The sequence below is a fragment of the Triplophysa dalaica genome, chromosome 9 (genome assembly GCF_015846415.1).
Source record: "Triplophysa dalaica isolate WHDGS20190420 chromosome 9, ASM1584641v1, whole genome shotgun sequence".
In the NCBI taxonomy this organism is placed as follows: domain Eukaryota; kingdom Metazoa; phylum Chordata; class Actinopteri; order Cypriniformes; family Nemacheilidae; genus Triplophysa; species Triplophysa dalaica.
The window spans coordinates 10,870,451-10,890,402 of NC_079550.1; the positions used below are offsets into that span (position 1 = coordinate 10,870,451).

General features: G+C 39.1%; 1 protein-coding gene across 2 annotated transcripts in view; it reads right to left on the reverse strand.

The window, feature by feature from the left end:
• The window catches only part of zbtb16b (zinc finger and BTB domain containing 16b), a 47,082-nt gene extending 28,491 nt beyond the window's left edge, over positions 1-18,591 (reverse strand). Inside the window, exons 1-3 of one of the 2 annotated variants that reach the window (XM_056756239.1) lie at positions 18,252-18,591; positions 15,428-16,707; positions 5,446-5,543 (exon numbers count right to left, since the gene is read on the reverse strand). In XM_056756239.1, the coding sequence (XP_056612217.1) occupies positions 5,446-5,543; positions 15,428-16,644 (1,315 nt within the window). In that variant the 5' untranslated portion in view covers positions 16,645-16,707; positions 18,252-18,591. Of the gene's footprint in view, positions 1-5,445; positions 5,544-15,427; positions 16,708-17,842; positions 18,198-18,251 lie in introns of those variants that run through there. The other variant, XM_056756238.1, reaches the window with a different exon arrangement.
• Between the last annotated feature and the right edge of the window lie 1,361 nt (positions 18,592-19,952).

The window sequence follows — 19,952 nt, forward strand, 5'->3', positions numbered from 1 at the left end:
AAAGGAAAATATAATTTATAGCTTTTTTAGAAAGAAAAAGGACTTCTTTTAGGATCATTAAGATTTGCATTGAGACATTACTTTCATGGCACAAAAGCACATTTCTTACCCCTTTCTTATTACTGTAATGCGTCTGGATGTTTTACTGCAGAGTTTGTATGTAAATGTCATTATTATAATTCTCCTTAGATCATTACAGACAATTTAAGTAATTCATAAATTGAAAAGAACACATGCAATTATGTATAAATTCAATAAAAATTCAGATTACATTTTTTTGTATTATGAGATTTCTTATGATAGTACAGAGGCTTTCCAAAAATGACTAAAAAAATTATACTTTATACTGAATTACTTTTTCGGTTTTTGATGTGTTAAATGACCTTGACAGTTCTGATTTTAGAAAGCTACAGACGCAATAAGGGCACAAGGTGAAATTTGTGTAACCTCTTGTCTCAGCGATACCTCTCGAGATGCCTTTGGTGTTTTTGATACCCTACAATTTCAGGATAGCACAAATGTGTTTATAGAGGTTCAATTTTTCACTTTATTTAACTGATTAATAAACATTCTAGTAAGTAAATATCTGTTTGGATATCGCTAAATTCACAATTTGTTTTAGTTCATTAGACACGATGCCCCCGGTGCGCACACACGTATGCACACAAAAACTGTGGATTTCATTTAACCCAGTTGCGATCACCAATTTTAATAACTGGACTAAATAACTTATTCTGATAGCCATTACTTGAAAAGCCACCTGAGGGAATCCATCTATTAATAGTGTTAGATCCACCTGTGGAGCTGCTGGCCCATTATCAAGTAGGCCAGGATGTTTTTTAAGAAACATTTCGCTCGAGCACTCTCGAACAACTACACACACTGACCAGGAAGAAAAAACTGCCAGCTGACGCTGCTTTTCCTGAACAATTCATGAGGGACGAGACCTACTCAAGACAGAAAAATGAACAACACACTTCACCACACACAGTGTGCAGTCGGGGACACACAAAGTCTCTCTCCAACTAAGTTTTACCATTTCCGACACTCGCCTCACCTCAGACTCGCAGATGCTTAAAAAAAATCAATAAAATGTTCATCTGTAATCACCATCGGCTCGTCAAATATCTATTTTCACTCGGTTGGCCCTAAATGACTTTATTATGACTCATTAAAGCACCCACAAGATCCGTGAAGTCAGCCAGCAAGCGACTAAATTTAGTGTCTTTCCCACATACGCTCTCGTCTTGTTCCTTCTGGACGATGACCCAAGCCCTTTAAAGTTTAAAAATGTCCTCGTTTTCAGAATCATTACAAACCACACGCAAAAATACTTGATGGTGTGACTCATCAGCCTCGCTTAAATTATGCCTGAGAGAACATTTGGGTTGGGCGAAAACGCTGTGTGTTGTTAGTTTATTTAATATTGGCTTATTATAGTAAAAGAGCATATAGTGTTCTCGCTATAAATGGAAATGTATGCACACAGAGATATATTGAATGCACAGAAACTGTATACTGATATAATGTGTTTGTTGACATAGTTGGTTTTGCATTAGAGTCCAGATTATATAAGCAACCCAACACAGAACTAAATAATGTTCCTTTTTAGGAATATTAAAATATCAGAAATTTTTACCAAAATCTCCATTCAGTAATCGATCCTGTAAATAGTCAAGATTCAGTAACCATTTGACAGCTTCCCAACAACATTTTTTGGGTTGTGACCCATCGGTTCTCTCATTTTTTCCAAGTTGAGCAAATAACTAATCATTGTAGTTTAGTCAATGGCTCTATCTCAAATCCTACCAAGTTGCCTTCATAGACAGTCACTTTAGGCATGATGGGTAAATTCAAAAGCCTATGTGTCATTCCAGCACATTTGATTTGTTCTGTTGTGACGCAGCCACATTCTCTCATATGTCTCTTCTCAGGCATTTCCTCTCTCCTCCAGAAGCTCGGTACACATTTAAAAAGCTCCATATTCAAAAGGCTTGTGTTCTCTTTCAGAAGGCACATTGTGTACTGTACAACCCATGAAAAACAGCGCAACAGCCTCCAGACTGGGTTCCAATCACCCTCTATCAAAACACTTTGTCTGGGATACAAAAATAAGATCCAATCTCGTGCTGAATACCAAATTAGACCATTAAAAAACAAGGGCTTCTGCTACTTGGCAACCGTAGGGATTTAAAGCTGCAAAATCCAATGACGGGCCAGAAGATCTAGTGCTTTTCTGTGCAATAAAGACCGAATTAGATTTTTGCTTTAATTTTTTTCCTGTCGCAAATTAAAGACTTTATTTACCATTCATAAATTGTTAGTGTTTGGACGTGGAAATGAAAACAACGTTGTTTACCTAGCAATTGGCGGGAGACAAATAATAGGTGACTGTAGAAAACAGCCATTAAATAATGGAGACACAAAGGTCAGATTATTAAACCAGCCCTATATATAAAGCCAGCAGGGTGGTTTAATGCCTTTACTGTCAATCTCTCTAACAACGAGAGGTAATTTATTATCATGGTGACATCTGCAGGCCTTTGAGGTGTGGTTTAATGCTGTTGTTCTCAACCTCTTGGTCATGAAAAAATCCCAAAATGTTCATATATATCTGTTCTGACAGAGCAAAAAAAAACACATATAAAAAATTAACAGTTAACAAAAATCAATGTGTCTACTTTAAAAAGGAAAGCAAAATGCTTCTAAAGTCAAAGGCCAATATGATTTTTGGAGCACATTCACCTGTCACATTAGACACATACCAACACAGACAGGTTCTGTGACATACCTATGTCCTCGAAAGCCAAAATCACAAACTACAAATTGTCAATAAAACACACTAACTACATCCCATATGGGTTACAGGATCTGGCATTGTGTAAACTCCACTGTCCAACAAAGAAATCTGGGTCATGAAGCAAAACCGCTGGTTTAATCCACCTGATTAAACTGAAAGAGAAACGGGCGTGGCGGCACACGCAGGCACGCCACCTCTCAACACCCCGCAGACCGCAACACCATGCTCTGACACCCAGTAGTTTTCATCTTTGTTGTCGCTCTCCTTTTTTGTTTTATTTAGGACTTGAGCACCCTCCCTCCCCACTATGCTGGAGAGCAGTGGCTTGGAGAGCAGTCAAGTTTGATTAATTTTGGGATTTGGGTACAGTATGTTCCTGGACACACATCTGTGAGCGATCATAAATGCTCCAGAATGCTGGCAGAACATCCAGACCTGCCGGCAGCTGATGATGTCATCAGCGCGAGGGAAGAGCTGGAGTGCCGCCAGGCTCGGAGAGCAGGGCTTCTCTCAGACACCCAGACAGAGAGAGAACGACAGAAAGAGATATTACGAGAAAACATCTTGACGGGGCTTTTCAGCTTCAGTGCAGCACATGACGATGATTTGTTGTCTCTTTTGTGCTGTCAAGCGGCACGTGAACAGGTGCCACGGTGGATTACGAGCAGATTATGAGTGGGAGTTACTGAATATTCTTGCCAGAGTTTATGATATTGATTTGTGACTGGAAAAAATGACTTTGATAAAAGAAAAATGAGCCAAACAGTTGACAACACACGGTCTGTTATATAACCTAGTGAGCTCCCTTGCTTGACACCGTTCTAACCATCGTGAAAACTGAAGTGAATAATTTAGATGAAGGCAGCAACACAAGCACTGCTCAAAATGGGAGATTTTATGGGATTATTTTACGTGTGATGAGTTTATTAAGACCAAAAATATTCTGTTTTTAATAGACTGAGAACTTTTTAATATAGATGCACCGGAATAATTGTAAAATCTCTCCACCGATACCGATAGACGATTATTCAGAGTGATATCTACCCATACCGATTCTGAAAATTCATTGCATTTTCCTGTCCTCTCCTCTTTTGATTGACAGAAAATATCGCCCCTCATCCTCAGCTGCTTTTAAACTACCGGCCGATAGTTGATGGTGTGAAAAATTGCTTTTATCATGCGATACCGATTATTGTCCGATATATCGGGGCATTTCTATATTTTATCTACAATTTTAGGTTTGAATTAAACTTTTATTTCATAATCAATATTCAATTTCATCGCAATGCATGCTACCTAATTAGGCAGCACAAAATGTTTTAAAACAGAGCACGAGTATAAAACATAAAGAGAAGGACATTTTAGTTCATTTGAAAGAGGATGCTGTCAAAATCTTGACCAAAACCGGAGCTGATAGATTCAAGTGAGGTGTGCTTCACAAATCCTTCCAGAGAGACGACTACAGACTTAATCAGACAGGTGGACACACTCGCACACACTCACCGCTGCCAGTCTGAGTGTATTTTCCCTTCACTTGGAACAGGACATTCCCCTTTGAAGCACAATTTAGTCAGGGCGAGTACTGGATTCAATCAGCATCAATCACACGTTGGTTCTTGATACTGATGTTGAAGCCATGGGTTTTGTCCCAAATAATGTCCTGTTCACTCTCTAGTCTCTATTACAGGTGTCAATAAATTCCCTGAATAAAATCTTCTAAATACTAATAATAAGCAGGGTCTTTAAATGCTCTATTCACACTGGTATTGTTAACTAAAAGGTCATACTGGTCGTCCACTAACTGGCAAAAAGCAAAAGTAAAAAACAACAGCTGCACAACAGACGCAATCACTGCTAAACTTCTTTTCCAGCCTGTCTCTAATTTGTCTACTATTATGCAACTGACCCTTCCATAACCAAACTCTGAAGTGTATGATCCAAGTTATTTTAATGGCGCGTATTATACAAAACAAAACCGAACACTTATGTAAGATGCAACATTTCAGCACAATCGTTTAATTATGGGTCTGGATGTGAATAAACAACTGGAGCTGTCCTCTGCCTTCTCTTGTATACCTCCTCATTACAATACAAAAAAAACAGAGCTGGCAAAGATTCACTGTACATACTGTACTAATAATGTGGCAAACTGCCCAGACTGGATCCCGGCCAGGCCAGAAATGTAACAGTTGAGACGCAGTTGAGAGCGGAATGGGAAACCGGGGATAACCAAACACTGCGTCATGAATACACAGAAGTGCAATATGTTCCATGGTACTGTGGTTTACACCGTGGATGACCGCAGGACGATAGTTAGTGATAGTTAGGTTCAGATATGACCTTTTTGATGGAATTGAGTAGTCAAATGTGTTAAATGCAGCTGAGAGTATTATAAGCCAATATAAACAAACAAGCAAGGGATGTGAAGAACTTTGCAAATGACATGGATGTGACCTTTGTGGAAATTCATTTCACATTACATTACATGTATGTTTCTAGAAAATGCTTTTATACAAAGTGACATACACCGCATTCCAGGTGAGTTATCTCATAATTGAACCTGTGACTTTTGTGATGGTATCACAACGCTCTACCAACTGAGTTACAGAAACAGTTTATCTTTGTAATGCCTGAGTGGGATTTACCTGAATGAGACAACATATGCATCCTCAGTCGCAAACTGTCCAGGAACTGCTTTCCGCAGAACTCGCAACCAAAGGTCTTGACTGCGCCGTGCAACTTCCTGTAGATGCAACACAATGTCAGATTAAGATGGTGTTTAATATGTCAGTGCTATCAAAGTAACAGTCTGTGTTTTGCAATCATAATATTGTAAATACACAATCTGACCAAAAGATCAGGTCAACAGATCTATTGGGGTCAGCATAACCTCAGTATGACCTCAATATAAAAATATGTACTGTTGAGCTTTAAATGACATAAAATACAGCAGAAGTGAAAAATAATTCAAATGAAGCATAATGATTTTATTTTTATGCTTATATTAAAGGAACAGTTCACACAATTCTATCATCATTTACTCAACCTCAGGTTGTTCCAAATCTGTATACATTTCTTTGTTCCGATTAACAGATAATATACGTTTCATTTTCTATTAGGTTTAATAAAACCATTAGTGATTTTCTAAGCATGACTGAGTCTCAGCCACACAGTTTGTTTTGATAGTTGAATATTCTCCACAGCAGTCTGTGAAAGATTCTGGGCGCGCATTTTCTTCAGGCACTTGAGATATTCATCAAGCAGGTCTGAATCAATTAAGTCTACTACATAAAAAAGCAGTTAACACACTAAACATCATGGCCTGGCACCTAAAATATGTACTAAAAACAAGGTCTGTCTCCAAAAAACTGCACGAGCTGTCCACACACGAACCCTCATGTCTGAGCACAGCAATGAAATATTAACCTTCAAGGCACGATGACCCGCTGGCTTCACAGAAAACATTTATGGCTTTGGTTTTATCAAAAATTAAACACACACGTGTCAGAGAGAGATTACACAATGAGCCTAGACAAATATATACCCTCCATTTCAATGAAGTAACCACTGAGATTGAGACAAACACCACGTATCAAAGTCAAACATGCCAATCGTCCTCTGTCCTCTTGACCTGTTCTCGGGCTCAAAATATTTGTTTTCATTAAAACGCATTAAACGCTTCTGAAATACGCCAGCAGGTCGGTATGTTTAACTGAGTCACACTATACATATCAACTACTTGTCTCCCGCCCACTCCCGCTCGCTTTACTCGCCTCGGTCCTTTCATGTGAATTCCAGCCACACACGCAGACACAGTCGGCACGTGCGCTGCATCTGCGAGCAGCCGGCCGAGCCCATCGCAGGCGTAACCTTTATTCCTGCTACACAGCCCTTAATTATCACAGCTCTACAACTGCGGTGCCTGCAGACACACAGACTCATTACAAAAGGCGACATATTATTTCACCTTGAAAAGCTGATATTCCCCCCAAAATATTCATTCTGAGATGTTATGTTTGAAAATCATTGAGAGTAATAGAATTAAATTATCTCAATTGAAATTAAGACACCCTTTTTCAGGCGTTTTATTCTACATCCAATATTTGCTCAGGGTCATGTCACAATTCGAAGGTTCGAAGCGTCTGCTGTGCTGCCGCCATTCGCAGCCGCAACACAGAGTCTGAAATAGAGCGCCTGACAGAGCCCAGCCTCACATAAACAATATCCACTCAAGCGCGCTGGACATGCTGAGCGCTGCTGCAGGCAGCCAGCAAACATTATCTACAGATTCATGTGTTTGGTACAAAAAACCTGGTGTTATCTTAACTGTATGCAGCGGCTGGGATAAAAATGACACTTTACAGGGGTGACAAGCTTTGGAAAATGTGAATAATGACACAACAGCCAAGAAAATGTAAACATAAAGTATTGCATATAAATACAGACCAATAAATTAGAAACTGATCATGCAACTCAAATAACTGAATAGCCAATATGCCAACAACCCATACCCATGACAACCCATGACTTGGCTGATTTTAAAAGATTTCTCCACCGATACGGTTAACCGATTATTCAGTGTTGTTTGCCAATGCAAATTCAGAAGATTAAATTAATATATCTAAACTTTCTAAATGTCATTATTAATTTATATAATGACTATTAATATTGAACATCCAAATATGCATATCTTGTCTTCTTTTGATGAACATAAAACATCGGCCCTGATCATCAGCTTTTTTAAAATTATCGGCCAATAGTGTGAAAATTATAATAACCGATTACTGGCCGATATATTGGAGCATCTGTAAAAAATTGTGTTTTTTGCTTAACACTCAACTGCACTTGAAAATTTCAAACACGTTCAAACATTAGCATTTCCCCTAAGCCAAGTTAACAGTTGTGAGTTGCTGATAATAATCGACTAAACCCCGACCAGCAATTGAACTGCTCAATAACAGAGCACCTTTCAGAAACCCCCCTGTTAATCCCAGCCTCTCTGTCCAGTTGAAAGACACAAAGGTGGAACAACACTGATCTAAAACGTGTAAAAATTCCTGGTAAATGGAACAATGAGTGTAAAATCAATACAGCTAGTCTCTATCCCAGTCAAAACAGACTGTCTCTGTCAGGTAATCCAAATGAACACCGCCATTAAACATCATCATGACAACTCGCTGCATTATTCAAATAGTTTCGTCTATGGATATTGATATGCACATTAGAAGCTGTAACAAAAGAACATTAAATAACACAGAGGTTGGATAAATGAATAGATTTAAAACATACAATGCGAAACTGGTGAAAGTTAATCCGCTGATTGATTTAAGTGAAAAAAACATCTCAGCCGGGGTTAAAGGAGAGGAGCGAATCTGTAAAGATGATGGTAAATTTGTCTCTACAGGCTGCTGTTATACATTGCTAATAAAATGTAGGCATTAAAATGTCGACTTTCTCTAAAGAGACAAATTGTTGAGCTGTCTGTTTGAGACAGGGCGAGCGCTTGTGTTGCTGGAGTGGGCCACTGGAAGTGGCTTTGATTAATGGCAGGCCAGAGCTGTGCTGCTAGAGTACCTTTCCCACTGAGAGAGCAATTCAAGGGCTGATGTGTGCAATCGGATACTAGAGCACTGCCAAATTACCAATGAGACTGCTGCTTTAAAGGAAGTCTTCGCCAAATCCGTGTGAGAAAACCGTATGAGCCGTGAATGAGGAAACACAACCACTTTTCACAAACCTACAAACAATTGTCCTTTTAATCTAACATGATGAGTTGATGACTTGTTAAAAATTACTGTGGTGGCACCATGTTATTTTTATATACAGTGTATCATGGTTGATTGTTTTGATAGTCGACAGGGTGGCCAGGAATGTGAATATTTTTATTCCGTAGGGTTAATGTAAGACTTGACCATAGTCATTTTTATTCCTTATGTCAAGTCAATGGGCACCAATTATTTAGATGAACTATTCCTCTGAGAAAAAATGTGTTTTTGATTACAGTGAGTGAGAAATTGTGTGAAATGCATAATGTTGACTGTCAAATATTTTTGGTATAAGAGTGTTACATTTAAGGTTTCGATGTTTGGGCTGAAGTCATTGAAATAGTCTTGATCAGCCATTGGGTTGGTTTTGTTACACAAATCTGGCAACCCTGGTAGTCTGTGTAAAAATATTTGTTGGGTCTTTTTCAAAACCAATACTTTCCATTGTGCCATTTTAAAATCAGGCCTAAAGTCAACATTTTTAATGTAAGTCACTACAAACTTTTGAGGCCTGAATATTTTCTTACAGTAAAAAATGGTATATGTATAAATATTGAAAGGCAGAGGGTTATAAACTTTCTTTTCAGCTGAACACTTGAAGTACCCCCTGAGATTTCAAGTAAATATTTCAATAATTTAACAGCAGATCATTTTATTATTATCCGTTTTGTGGTTTTTATCAGACGTATTTTACATAACTATTGTTAGTAAAAAAAAAAAAGTTTAACTTTTGCAAAATAATGGCAATTTCTGGTAAGCCTATATAAAGTCTACCAACTCACGGTTCCATAGCAGTCCCCTCGCAAATAACTATTTGGGCAACCCTGCTGTAAAGTTATGATCCCTTTATAAAAGTGTGTGAGATATGTTCTTCCATTTTAACCTGCCTGACTGCTTACAGTAGTAGGAATGTAAACTCTTCAACAAGTCACATGACTCATGATTTGAGGTATCATAGATGTCTCTAGCACAAACAGTGCTACTTTTAGCTGGAACTCATCCTTACAGTGCAAAACATAAAGAAACAGGACAGACTGTTTTCAAATTGAGAAGTGTTCAATTAATCCGTGCGGTGGAGACTCAATGGACCGCTGGGTTTGTGTGAGTGAGACCGTTGCCATTTTGACAGCCTCCAATGCTCACAACTGACTTGCGCTTACCTAAAGCACTATTGAAACACCTCAACTGGTAATTTCACAGTTTTCTGTACAAAAAACGCTTTGGTTATGCTATGCAGGTTGGAAAATGTTGACTGAGAGCATGTTGCAACAACAGTAGGATTCTTACAATAGATGTTTACACATGTTCAATGGTATGTACTAAGAATTGTGGAGTTACTACTAAAAACAGTTTCAGAGTTACAAGAGGTTTTATTATTCACCTAAAACTGTTTCCAGGTAAGGTTATGTATCTTACTCAAGGTCAAAATTACTTCACGGTTAACAAACAAATACCATGGCAGCCCTTTGATAACTTGTTTTTGAAAGTTCTACGTTGGATTTGACTCACTGGCTCTGATAGTAAGCCGAATAACTGACCTTTAAGCCTCTCTGTGTGTCTTTCTAATCTTTAAACATCAAACATTTAATTTTTGTTCATTCAGAGTACTGCTGTATCTACAGTATCGGTTAAATGGGTAAATTATTAAAAGAATTTGAGACTGATAACACCCCCAATTTGCTGTAAATACTGTCTTATCAAACAGACAGCATTATTGAGGTTTTGAAAGGAATAGAACCAACTTCATTAGCCCAACTCTACTATAAATATTGGATTTCTTCTAATTCAATTTATTTGTACGGTGCGATTTACAAAAAATGATCAGATGTAACTTATACAACAGTTCTTCTAAAACGGGAGGATGCAAAGGAGGGAAACTCCCCCAGGTGTTTAGGTGGAGAAACCATGACTCCACCACTTTGGGCTGGACCACATTTAAAAAAATACAGTACATACCTTACGATCATATAACAGACGTCATCCAGCCTGAGTATAACGATAATATTGTGTTTGTAATGACATCTACAAGATGATCCATCATATGATCCATTGACCTAAGCAGCAACTACTTCCAGGGAAAAGGGCCAGAATGCAGAGATTTTGTCTCTTTGCCCCTGGCACCCGGAGCCAGCGTGAGCTCTGGCACACACAGGCGGCATTCCGCTAACTGAATGGAATCAGTATGGAAATCGGTCAACTGGCCTTTAACCAAATATTACTCTATAACCTTTACTTTGATCAGTACTTTGGGTTACAAGCGCATGGACAGCAAAACACGTAGAAGAGCCAACGAGATCAAAGGTTCGTCGATCGTTGTTTGTATTTTCACGTATTACATTAGACTTTAGGAACTGTGACTGAAGTCACCGCATTTCAGCCGAATCCCAGTCACCTATCAATAAGTCACCCAACCCCCCAACACAACGAAAAACAGGCGGTCACACACTCAAGCACACAAAGGAGGGTTTGAAAACAAGAACAATGCGAGAGGGAGAAGAAAAAACACCCTCGGGCACCAAAGGTCAGAAGTTTGACCTGACCCTAGAGAAGTGACCTGTATAACCACGATAAGAGCTGAAAGAGTTCTGTCTTTGCCTGATAGCAGGCTTTGGGGTGAAAAGATACAAGAGGGCTTAAAGTCTTGACCAACAGGATTCCAGAGGTCTGTTGAGATGACAGAGGTTTAAAGATCACTGGGTGGCCATAGTCTTGCAGGACAGGAAGGGCTTAAAGCGCTAATGAAGCTTGACCAAGGCAACATATCTTCACATGGGCTGGGTTATCCATTAATACACTGAATGAGTTTTTTTGGCCTCTTTTACATCCTGTGCATTCTGGTGTCATGCTTATCTTTCAATATGGCTATCTTTATCTACAAAATATTTACAGTGACAGTTGACCCAAAAATGAAAATTTACTCAAAATTTGCTATTTATCTTATCTGTGTTCCAATCTAAACTTCCAAACTTCAATCTCTGTTATTGTTAGATATATTAATGACCATTGCACTGAGATGGATGACTTTACTTTGAGTTAAATGTTGTGTATTTAGATTGATTCAGTTAAAGTTCATGACTCCCATTTTTTTAAGTGACTGATAGTTCACACAAAAAGGAAAATTCTGTCATCACTACTAACGCTTTTGTCATTTCAAACCTGTATGACTTTCTGTTTTAGGCAGAGCACAAAATAGGATATTTTGAAGAATGTAGGAACTGTAACGGGCACCATTTACTTGCATTGGTTTTGTGTCCATACAATGTTAGTGAATGGGTGCCAAATTTCATCAAAAATCTTCTTTTGTATTCTGCAATAGAAATAAAGTCAAACAGGTTTGAAATGACACGAGGGTTACAAGTGATGACAGAATTTTCCTTTTTGGGTGAACTATGAGTCACTTGATGTGAGTCATGAACGTTAACTGAATCAATCTAAATACACCACATTTAACTCCAAGGAAAGTAATCCATCTCAGTGCAATGCTCATTAATATATCTAACAACAACAGAGATTGGAGTTTGGAAGTTTAGATGGCAACACGGATAAGATAAACAGCAGTATATGATAACCTGTGGTTATCTCAATTAGGTAAAACAATTCTTCAGTTAAAAGAGGCATATATAATGTTACTTGTGAAGACTAGTGGTATGTAGTTAGGGCCGTTGTTGTGGTTAACCAGAAGATAAAGGGTTAGGCTGAGTAAACAAAGGGTCTCTTGAAGCAACATTTGAGAAGACAATAATGAGGTCTGAACCCCGGGGGTGTGATCTGTGCTTTTAGTCTCACATAACTGCTGTTAAAGGAACAGGTCACCCTAAAACGAAAATGATGTCAGAAATTACTCAACCTTAAGCTATATGGTATTTTCTTAAAAATATATCCATGTCTGTCAAGGCCCCTTAAAATTCAAATGCTAAAGTACAGTAAAATATAAAACAGATAAAGTACAGCTGATTCAAAACACTTTCAAGGCCTTTTTATGTTTTGTGCCCTTTCGTTCCTACCTACACTGTGTAATGTAATTTCTCCCTAAAAAATCAAACATTTTAAATGAAAGCATACACAATACATAATAATAAAAAGTGTAAACTGTATACATCCGTAATCACATGACCTCTATATTACAAACTGTTAATATTTATGTCTCAACACTCAACAATACATTAATCCTGTACAGCGCAATGTCCTGTAACTGATCTCACTTTTTCTGATCTAACAATTGGGTTTTATAGCAATCCTTTCTATTTCCATTTTCCCCTTTCTTTCTGGCTTGACCTCTCTCTGTCTCTCAATCTCTCTCCATTTGCTCTATAACAAAAGATCTAATTAGAGCTTGTGTGCACCAGGTCCAGTGCGAGCGCTCAAGGATCTTCCACTTCCAGGGAATTCTAAGCAACGGAGCTGATCTGTGTCCCTAGAGCCCCCGCACGCATCATTCGTCGGCTCGCCGCCTGCGGTGGATTGTGAGTACACATCAGCAGCAGATTAAATCCACTCAGTGGAAAGCAGCACATTCCCTGGCTCGTCCACAGGGTAGAAATGACATGCATGAAAGGGCCGAGACCGGGCTTAATCCAAAATAAAGTAATGTCTGTTGTGCTGTAATTGCAATGTTGAATGCTATGGCATTTACTTTTAATTGTTTTTTTAATAAACATTGTCGCTGTAATTCCGAAACGTCAGTGGTCCAAAATAAATAAAAAAATAGGAAACTGGAAATACCTCTTAAATAATTAAATACAAATCAAAAGTTGACAGGCACTTTGATTCTTAAGATATTGCAAAACCCTGTGACAAACATAAATGGTGACTAATAATAATGATTAAAAAAATCTTGAAATATGGAGATACAAGGTTTCAGAAGGACAGCAGCGATATGATTGTTAAAATTAGAGACTGTCTATTTGATGAAGTATCACTCAAGAGACCTGACAAAGTGTTGGTTACTCAGGTTAAGATTTGTGACATTAGGGCCTGTTTGTGATTAGGGCAAAAGTTTAACTGGTATTGGTATAGGATCCGCTCGCCCTGACCACAATGACCCCGCGGGGCCTCCGGGCTTTCATAATGTCCGGTGTGTCAGTCACATGCCGGCTGATTTTAACATCTGTCAACGTTCACACACCAGAAAAGGGTAAGCTGAGTTTATGAACAAATATTAGTGACCGCCTGACCCAGTGACCCACTGTAGGTGTTGAAGCATTCATTGCATCTGCATTGCCATTGAAGAAAAAATTAACCATATTTGTTAAGTATTATCCGTATCTGTGATTAACAGCTTTGTGGCCACACAATGAATATATACTTCATTAAAATTTCGCCAAGGTTATGGTAGAAATCTATTTCTATTCAATACAATTTATTAAATAAATAAAATTGAAGGACCTTAAAAAGGTACAAGCATCAGAACAGTGTTGAAGGCAAAGCAACTAAATGGAAAGGAGAGAATCTGGTTGTATGTGAGCTCAGACAGGAAACCTGCGCTGGTGTCACTGGGTTCAGCATTTGTGGGAATGAATGAAAGAGTATCAGGTGCGCTGCAATACACACAACGTGTGGCCACTTTATCTGTGTCTGACAGGAGGGTAAAGTCACTATCAGACCATCTTCACCACAGAGACTAAGGAGAGCAGTGCGAGGTTATCTTCCGCTCTGATAAATAGAGATAAGGCACTACCTACTGTTTGAGAGTCCAAGTTTAAAGCGTTCAAGCCCTGATCCAATATTACTGGAATTACCATGTGCTTTGAATTTGGATTGGTCAATTGAAGGGAACAATCTTGTCAAAGCTATAATAAAATATTTTGACATACAGCATGAAGTGAGTGAAGGCTTAAAGCTCTGATCTATGTCATTAAAAAGGACAAAGACACCTATATAGATATAAGATAATGCCCGATTTGACTTAGAAAATAGTGCTCATTGTTCTCTAACTCATTTGTCTATCTGAGCAAAGCTCCTCTTGGCTGATCATTTTGACAGCGTTAAGCCAAAGGTTATGGAGGGGCGGCTAGGGTCAAGCCACACTAAGCACCCCTTATTTTCTAAACAAGAAAACCTCCTTTCACAAATCAAATAAAAGCTTGGGATGTCGAACTGGGAGACGTTTCTAACCTGTTTGGCACCATTGTCATCAGGACCGAGAAAGCGAGCGCTTAAAGAAACAGTTCGCACAAAAAATAAATTATATTTATTTACTCGCCCTCATTTTGTATCAGATAGATATTCTTCTATGGAGTTCAAAATGCCATTTAAAGGGGTAGTTCAGCCAAAATTTTAAATTTGGTCATAATTGTTTCACCATCTTGTCATTTCAAACCTGTATGACTTTCTTTCTTCTGCAGAACACAAAAGAAGATATTTTGAAGAATATTGGTAACTGAACATCCTTTGTATGAACACAAAACCAATGCAAGTCAATGGGTCCAGCTGTTGTTCGGTTACGAATATGTTATTTTGTCTTCTGCAAAAGAAACTCATAAAGGTTTGAAATGATGAGGATGAGTAAATGATGACAGAATTTAAATTCTTTGGTGAACTATACATTTAAGATCCTGTCCAAAGTCTTTTAGACCTTTCTACAATATTCCTAATGCTGTTGAAGTTTGATGTCAACTTGTTGGTCATTATCAATAAGAGTGGCCAGGATTTTCTTGAAACCTTCACCTTTTGTGTTCTACAAAAGAAGTCATAAGGATTAAGACTGACATGAAGGTAAAGAAGACATATTTGGATGACTTATCCCTTAAAATCTCATCTAGGCTGTGCTTGACATAGTCCGAGAGAAACTGTGATAGAAATGAGCACACGATCATGACATTAGCATTTTTTTTTTTTTAACTAACCAGAAAAACATTCTCACCTGTGTTGTTCGGCAGTTTCATTATCAGGCAGCTCCATGCCGCACACCTCGCATCGTTCTTTCTGGGTTTGGACCTCGTGCTTCACGTTCGCTGTAAAATCCCCGAGCTTGCTCAAGAACTCTCTCTGAATCAAACTCTGATGGAAGAGCCCCCCATAGGCACTGAAATCCATCGACATGGCCAGAGAGGACGGCACATGTAATGACGATGCCATGGATACGGGCAAGGGCAGCATAACATCGCTTTTATGGTTGGATGGCATAGTGCACAGAGATGCGAAATGTCTGTCGGCCAGACTAGCCATGTTCACCAGGCCTGCTTGACCGTTGTCTACTTGGGAATCTGCGGAACCGTCTGCGGAGTGGAGTTCACGGGCACTAGTGATGACACTGCCTCTAGTAGGGGTTCCAGGAGTGTCCCGGTGCTGCCGAGAGTCACCGCAGCCTTCCCCGTTCCTAGTCGAGCCTCCTTCATGTTGGAACTCCTCATCCACCTGCATCATCTCGGTTTTAATCTTATCTAGTAATGGAGATCCGTTACCTTGTGAACAGCTCTGGGGTGCGTTGGCCTGAACAAGCATGGACTGACCCATGCTCATAAGGCCCTCCACAGCGGCCTTAGTCGGGCTGCCGTCCGGTAGACCAATTTGGGCTGATCCGGAAGATCTTTTGTCGACCATGCTGACCAAAGCCAGGTGGCTGGCGGTGCCATAGCCGCCGTCATGTACAGAATGCTTTTTGGAGATAAATGTGCTCTTGAGATACTTGATCCTGCGGTCATCAACATCGTCACCGCCGTTTTCGTTCATATTCACATCTGTGTCGTTCTCTTCAGACATCTGGATAGTTTCCAAGATCTTCAGACATTGCTCCTCTATGTACTCTATCTCTAGAATCTCTGCCGCGTAGAGAAGGTCATCTAAGTCCTCCAGCTTGGCTTGGAGCGTGGCGGTGTAAGCGTACTCCAGAATCTGCTGGAAGGTCTTTGGTGAGAGGAAGTCCAGAGTGTAATGTTGGCTGTTGCGGTGGAACAGAATCTCAAACATCTTACTTGCACATGCAAGCACGGTTCTGTGGGCGTGGAACTCCTGGCTGTCGACCATGATCACCACATCACACAACGTCCCCGAGAGCCTCATATGGTTGGCCTTCTGCAGGAGCGAGGAGGGGTGGCCGGGGTTTTGGAGGTGAATCGTACCCATTTTAGCTAAATCCATCGCAGTTACGTTTATTGTGCCATCTCACAGGTTTGCTTTTTCCTCTTGCTCCTTGAAGTGTTCCTGCAAACATCATTCAGCGATTTAAAGACTGAAAACACACAACGTCACCTGTTGCAATGCACAAATCAGTTCATTCATCTCGGTTGCACAGTTCATGTTAATCATCAATCAAACAGTTTGACTGAATGTTTTGAAAAAAGGCAAAGGGTGCAACACGTACATAATGTTATGCAATGGCAGTGAATAGTAATGGAAAGCTGCCAGGTGAAACTCAACTAACAGCATTCAAGACTCTTGATAAGAACTGACATTTCTCAGACTGTTCGTCAGCTGCTTTGTATTAATTGCACCTTTATTTCTAGTAACAATGAGTCCTCGGAACAAACATTTCAACGAACGCATCTCTCTTTCAACCTGTCAGTACAAACACACGTGAAACCTGAGATAACTTTGCACAACACAAATATACATATTTTTAATACAAGTTTAATATAACCTCGATTAAAACGTGTAAAGTAAATATCAAATACGAATGCTGCGTATCGATTCTTTTACTCTAGTACCGCTTCAAGATTGATCGTGCAGTCGATATTGTATGTGCATCTAATATAGTTATAACATAACTAATCTTTACAAAACCTTTAAAATAAGCGATGTAAAGAAACAAGATCTTCCCCTTCACGACTCCTGGAAAGGTTGCCCTCTTGCTTAAAACCTTCATATCAAATAAATAAATCTTTAAAATGCGGAGTTACATTTTATAACAGACACTTATATACACAACTATACATAAGGCATGCTGACTAAAACAGAAAAAGCAAAGATCCGAAATAACCCGTTCATCTGATCCGCGCAACAGTCTGTATCAACAAGCTGTTCTTACTGCGCAAGCAAGCGCGATCCCACCTGATTGACAAGTTGCTTTAAGCAACATTCACGTCAGTTTGCTCTGTAAGTGATATCCTTTGAATAACACCGTAAACTCTACGTGTCGTGAAAGCGCAAGCGTGCCAGCAGACACAGCCTAAACATTACGCGCGTGATGTATCTAAAGACAACGTCCAAGTTAAGCATCCTTCACCCAACATGAACTACATTTCGCGCCGCTGTAAACAAACGAATAAGCGTGAGCGCAGTCGAATTCAACAGCTGGATAAGCGATTAAGGTTTCCCAGGTGAAGTTATTTGCACTTACCTGGAATTGGCGCGTAAATTGAACACTTGTTATTACGGCATCGACACACTAATGTTCACAGAAGCCGCTTCACGCGCACTAGAGTCGCCGTTCGGATTCCGATCATCATCATCATCGTAGTGACGTCAATGTTTTCTCTGATGCGCGCCGAGACGCGCAGGAATCCTGCGACTATCAGTCAGGGTTAAAGCGTAACTGAACCGGTGAATAAAACGGACGTTGAATGCATTCTGGTCCTCAAATTAAGGCAAACTCCAAATATTCATTTACACATGACTGATGCACGGCGTGCAGTCCGCTTACACTTCCTGAGGAGTTTAAACTTTAAAGAGCGTGACTGCGCGTTAAAAAGAGCTTAGCTTGTCAATGAATGAAGGGTAAATGATGAAAGAGAATAAAACCCACGCACTCATAAAGCATCACGCCGATGAATGTAGGGATGTCTTTGGTTATCTCCCACTGCCTTCTTATTTAGAGACACGCTGCGCGCGGAAAAGCAGCTTCAATCTTTAAACGTGCAATAAGGGTGAAGGAATGCCACACAATGTATACACTTTAGGAGCATCGTTGTCGTCTTGTATTGTTTGATGAAGGTCATACTCCTCGAAGCAACAGTTAACACAGAGTACTAAAATCCTCTGCGGACAAAACAAGGAAAAAGCTGGAGCTAAACTAATTTAAAGGTTTGCTCTAAAATAGGTTATTGCAAAACACAAGTAAAGAGGAGCGTGTTTAACTAATGAGAGATGACAGGGAGTCCATGCACTCCTCGTTATAAAACAGCACACACTGTACACATGTTTATGTGAAGTCTGTTTATATGAGCACGTGCAGTCACGTAGTTTCAGAGAACATAATACGCAGAAATCTGAGGCTCATATTGTAAAACGGCGCCACCTGCTGACGGGAGTGAAATTGAGAGGATTTCAACATTGTTTACTTTAAAGTCCCCCCATTGCCCACACCACAGTTGAGGGCCAGCCCATCCACAACTTCTATCCAATATTTTGGGGTTGCAAAAGTAGTATGTTTGTTAGGATTGTAAGCAAACACAGCTTTATTTTTAGTTGTTTTAGTTAAATAAGAACATTTAAGCAGTTTTTTATTTTTTTACAAAGCAATGTATACAAAAATCTTAACTGGTGTCCATTTTGAGACAAAACGAGGGCACTATTTTCAGTTTTGACAGATCTAACATTTATTTTAGTCTAGGACTAGACTCAAGCCCTGTCCGGGAAACCACCCTAATACATGTAAGTTATATTGTGGCATATTAAAGGAACAGTTCACCCAAAGATGACATTTCTGTCCAAAGTTGTTCCTAAACTGTATCATTTCTTTGTTCTGATGAATACAGATAAGGATATTTGGAAGGAGGCAGTTTTTGGCCACTTTTGTGTCATTTTCCTACTATGGTTGTCAATGGTGGCCCAGAACCTTTTGGTTACAAGCATTCCAAATATATTTCTCTGTGTTCATCAGAACAAAGAAATTTATACAGATTTTACACAACTAAAGGGTAAAAATTCAGTAAATAATGACATCGTTTTTATTTTTGGGGGGTAAACTGTCCCTGTTTGGAAAAGACCCCTAGTGGGACACTGTGGTAGAGGAAGGGAATATAAACTTTAAGAGAATTTTGATATTTCTGAAGGAAAAATCCTTTTCAATCAGCTTCTGTTGTTACTACCATCAAACGTGATATAAGTATGGAATTAACACAAAACACTACAAATCTTTCATTTTTAATTTTTATAATAAAGTTATTATGTCATGTTTTATTGTAGTGTGAAAATTGATTTCAAAGGCAAATACATGTCAAGGCTCCTATTCAGATGGATTGTTTAAACCAACACAACTTACAACATAAATTATGTGTCATTATCTTGTGTACACTATGCACATTGTGTACATTTGCTGCTGTGTATTATTATTATTATGTATATTACGTGTCATGTGTTGTATTCTGGTGTAAAACTTGTACATGTGTACAAGAAATGTCTGTCATACTGCCATGTTGCTTCGGTACTGCACCCAAGTTTTTCACCTACTGTTGCACCTGTGTATATGGTTGAGTGACAAAAAAGGTATTTGATTTTTTAAATAAAAA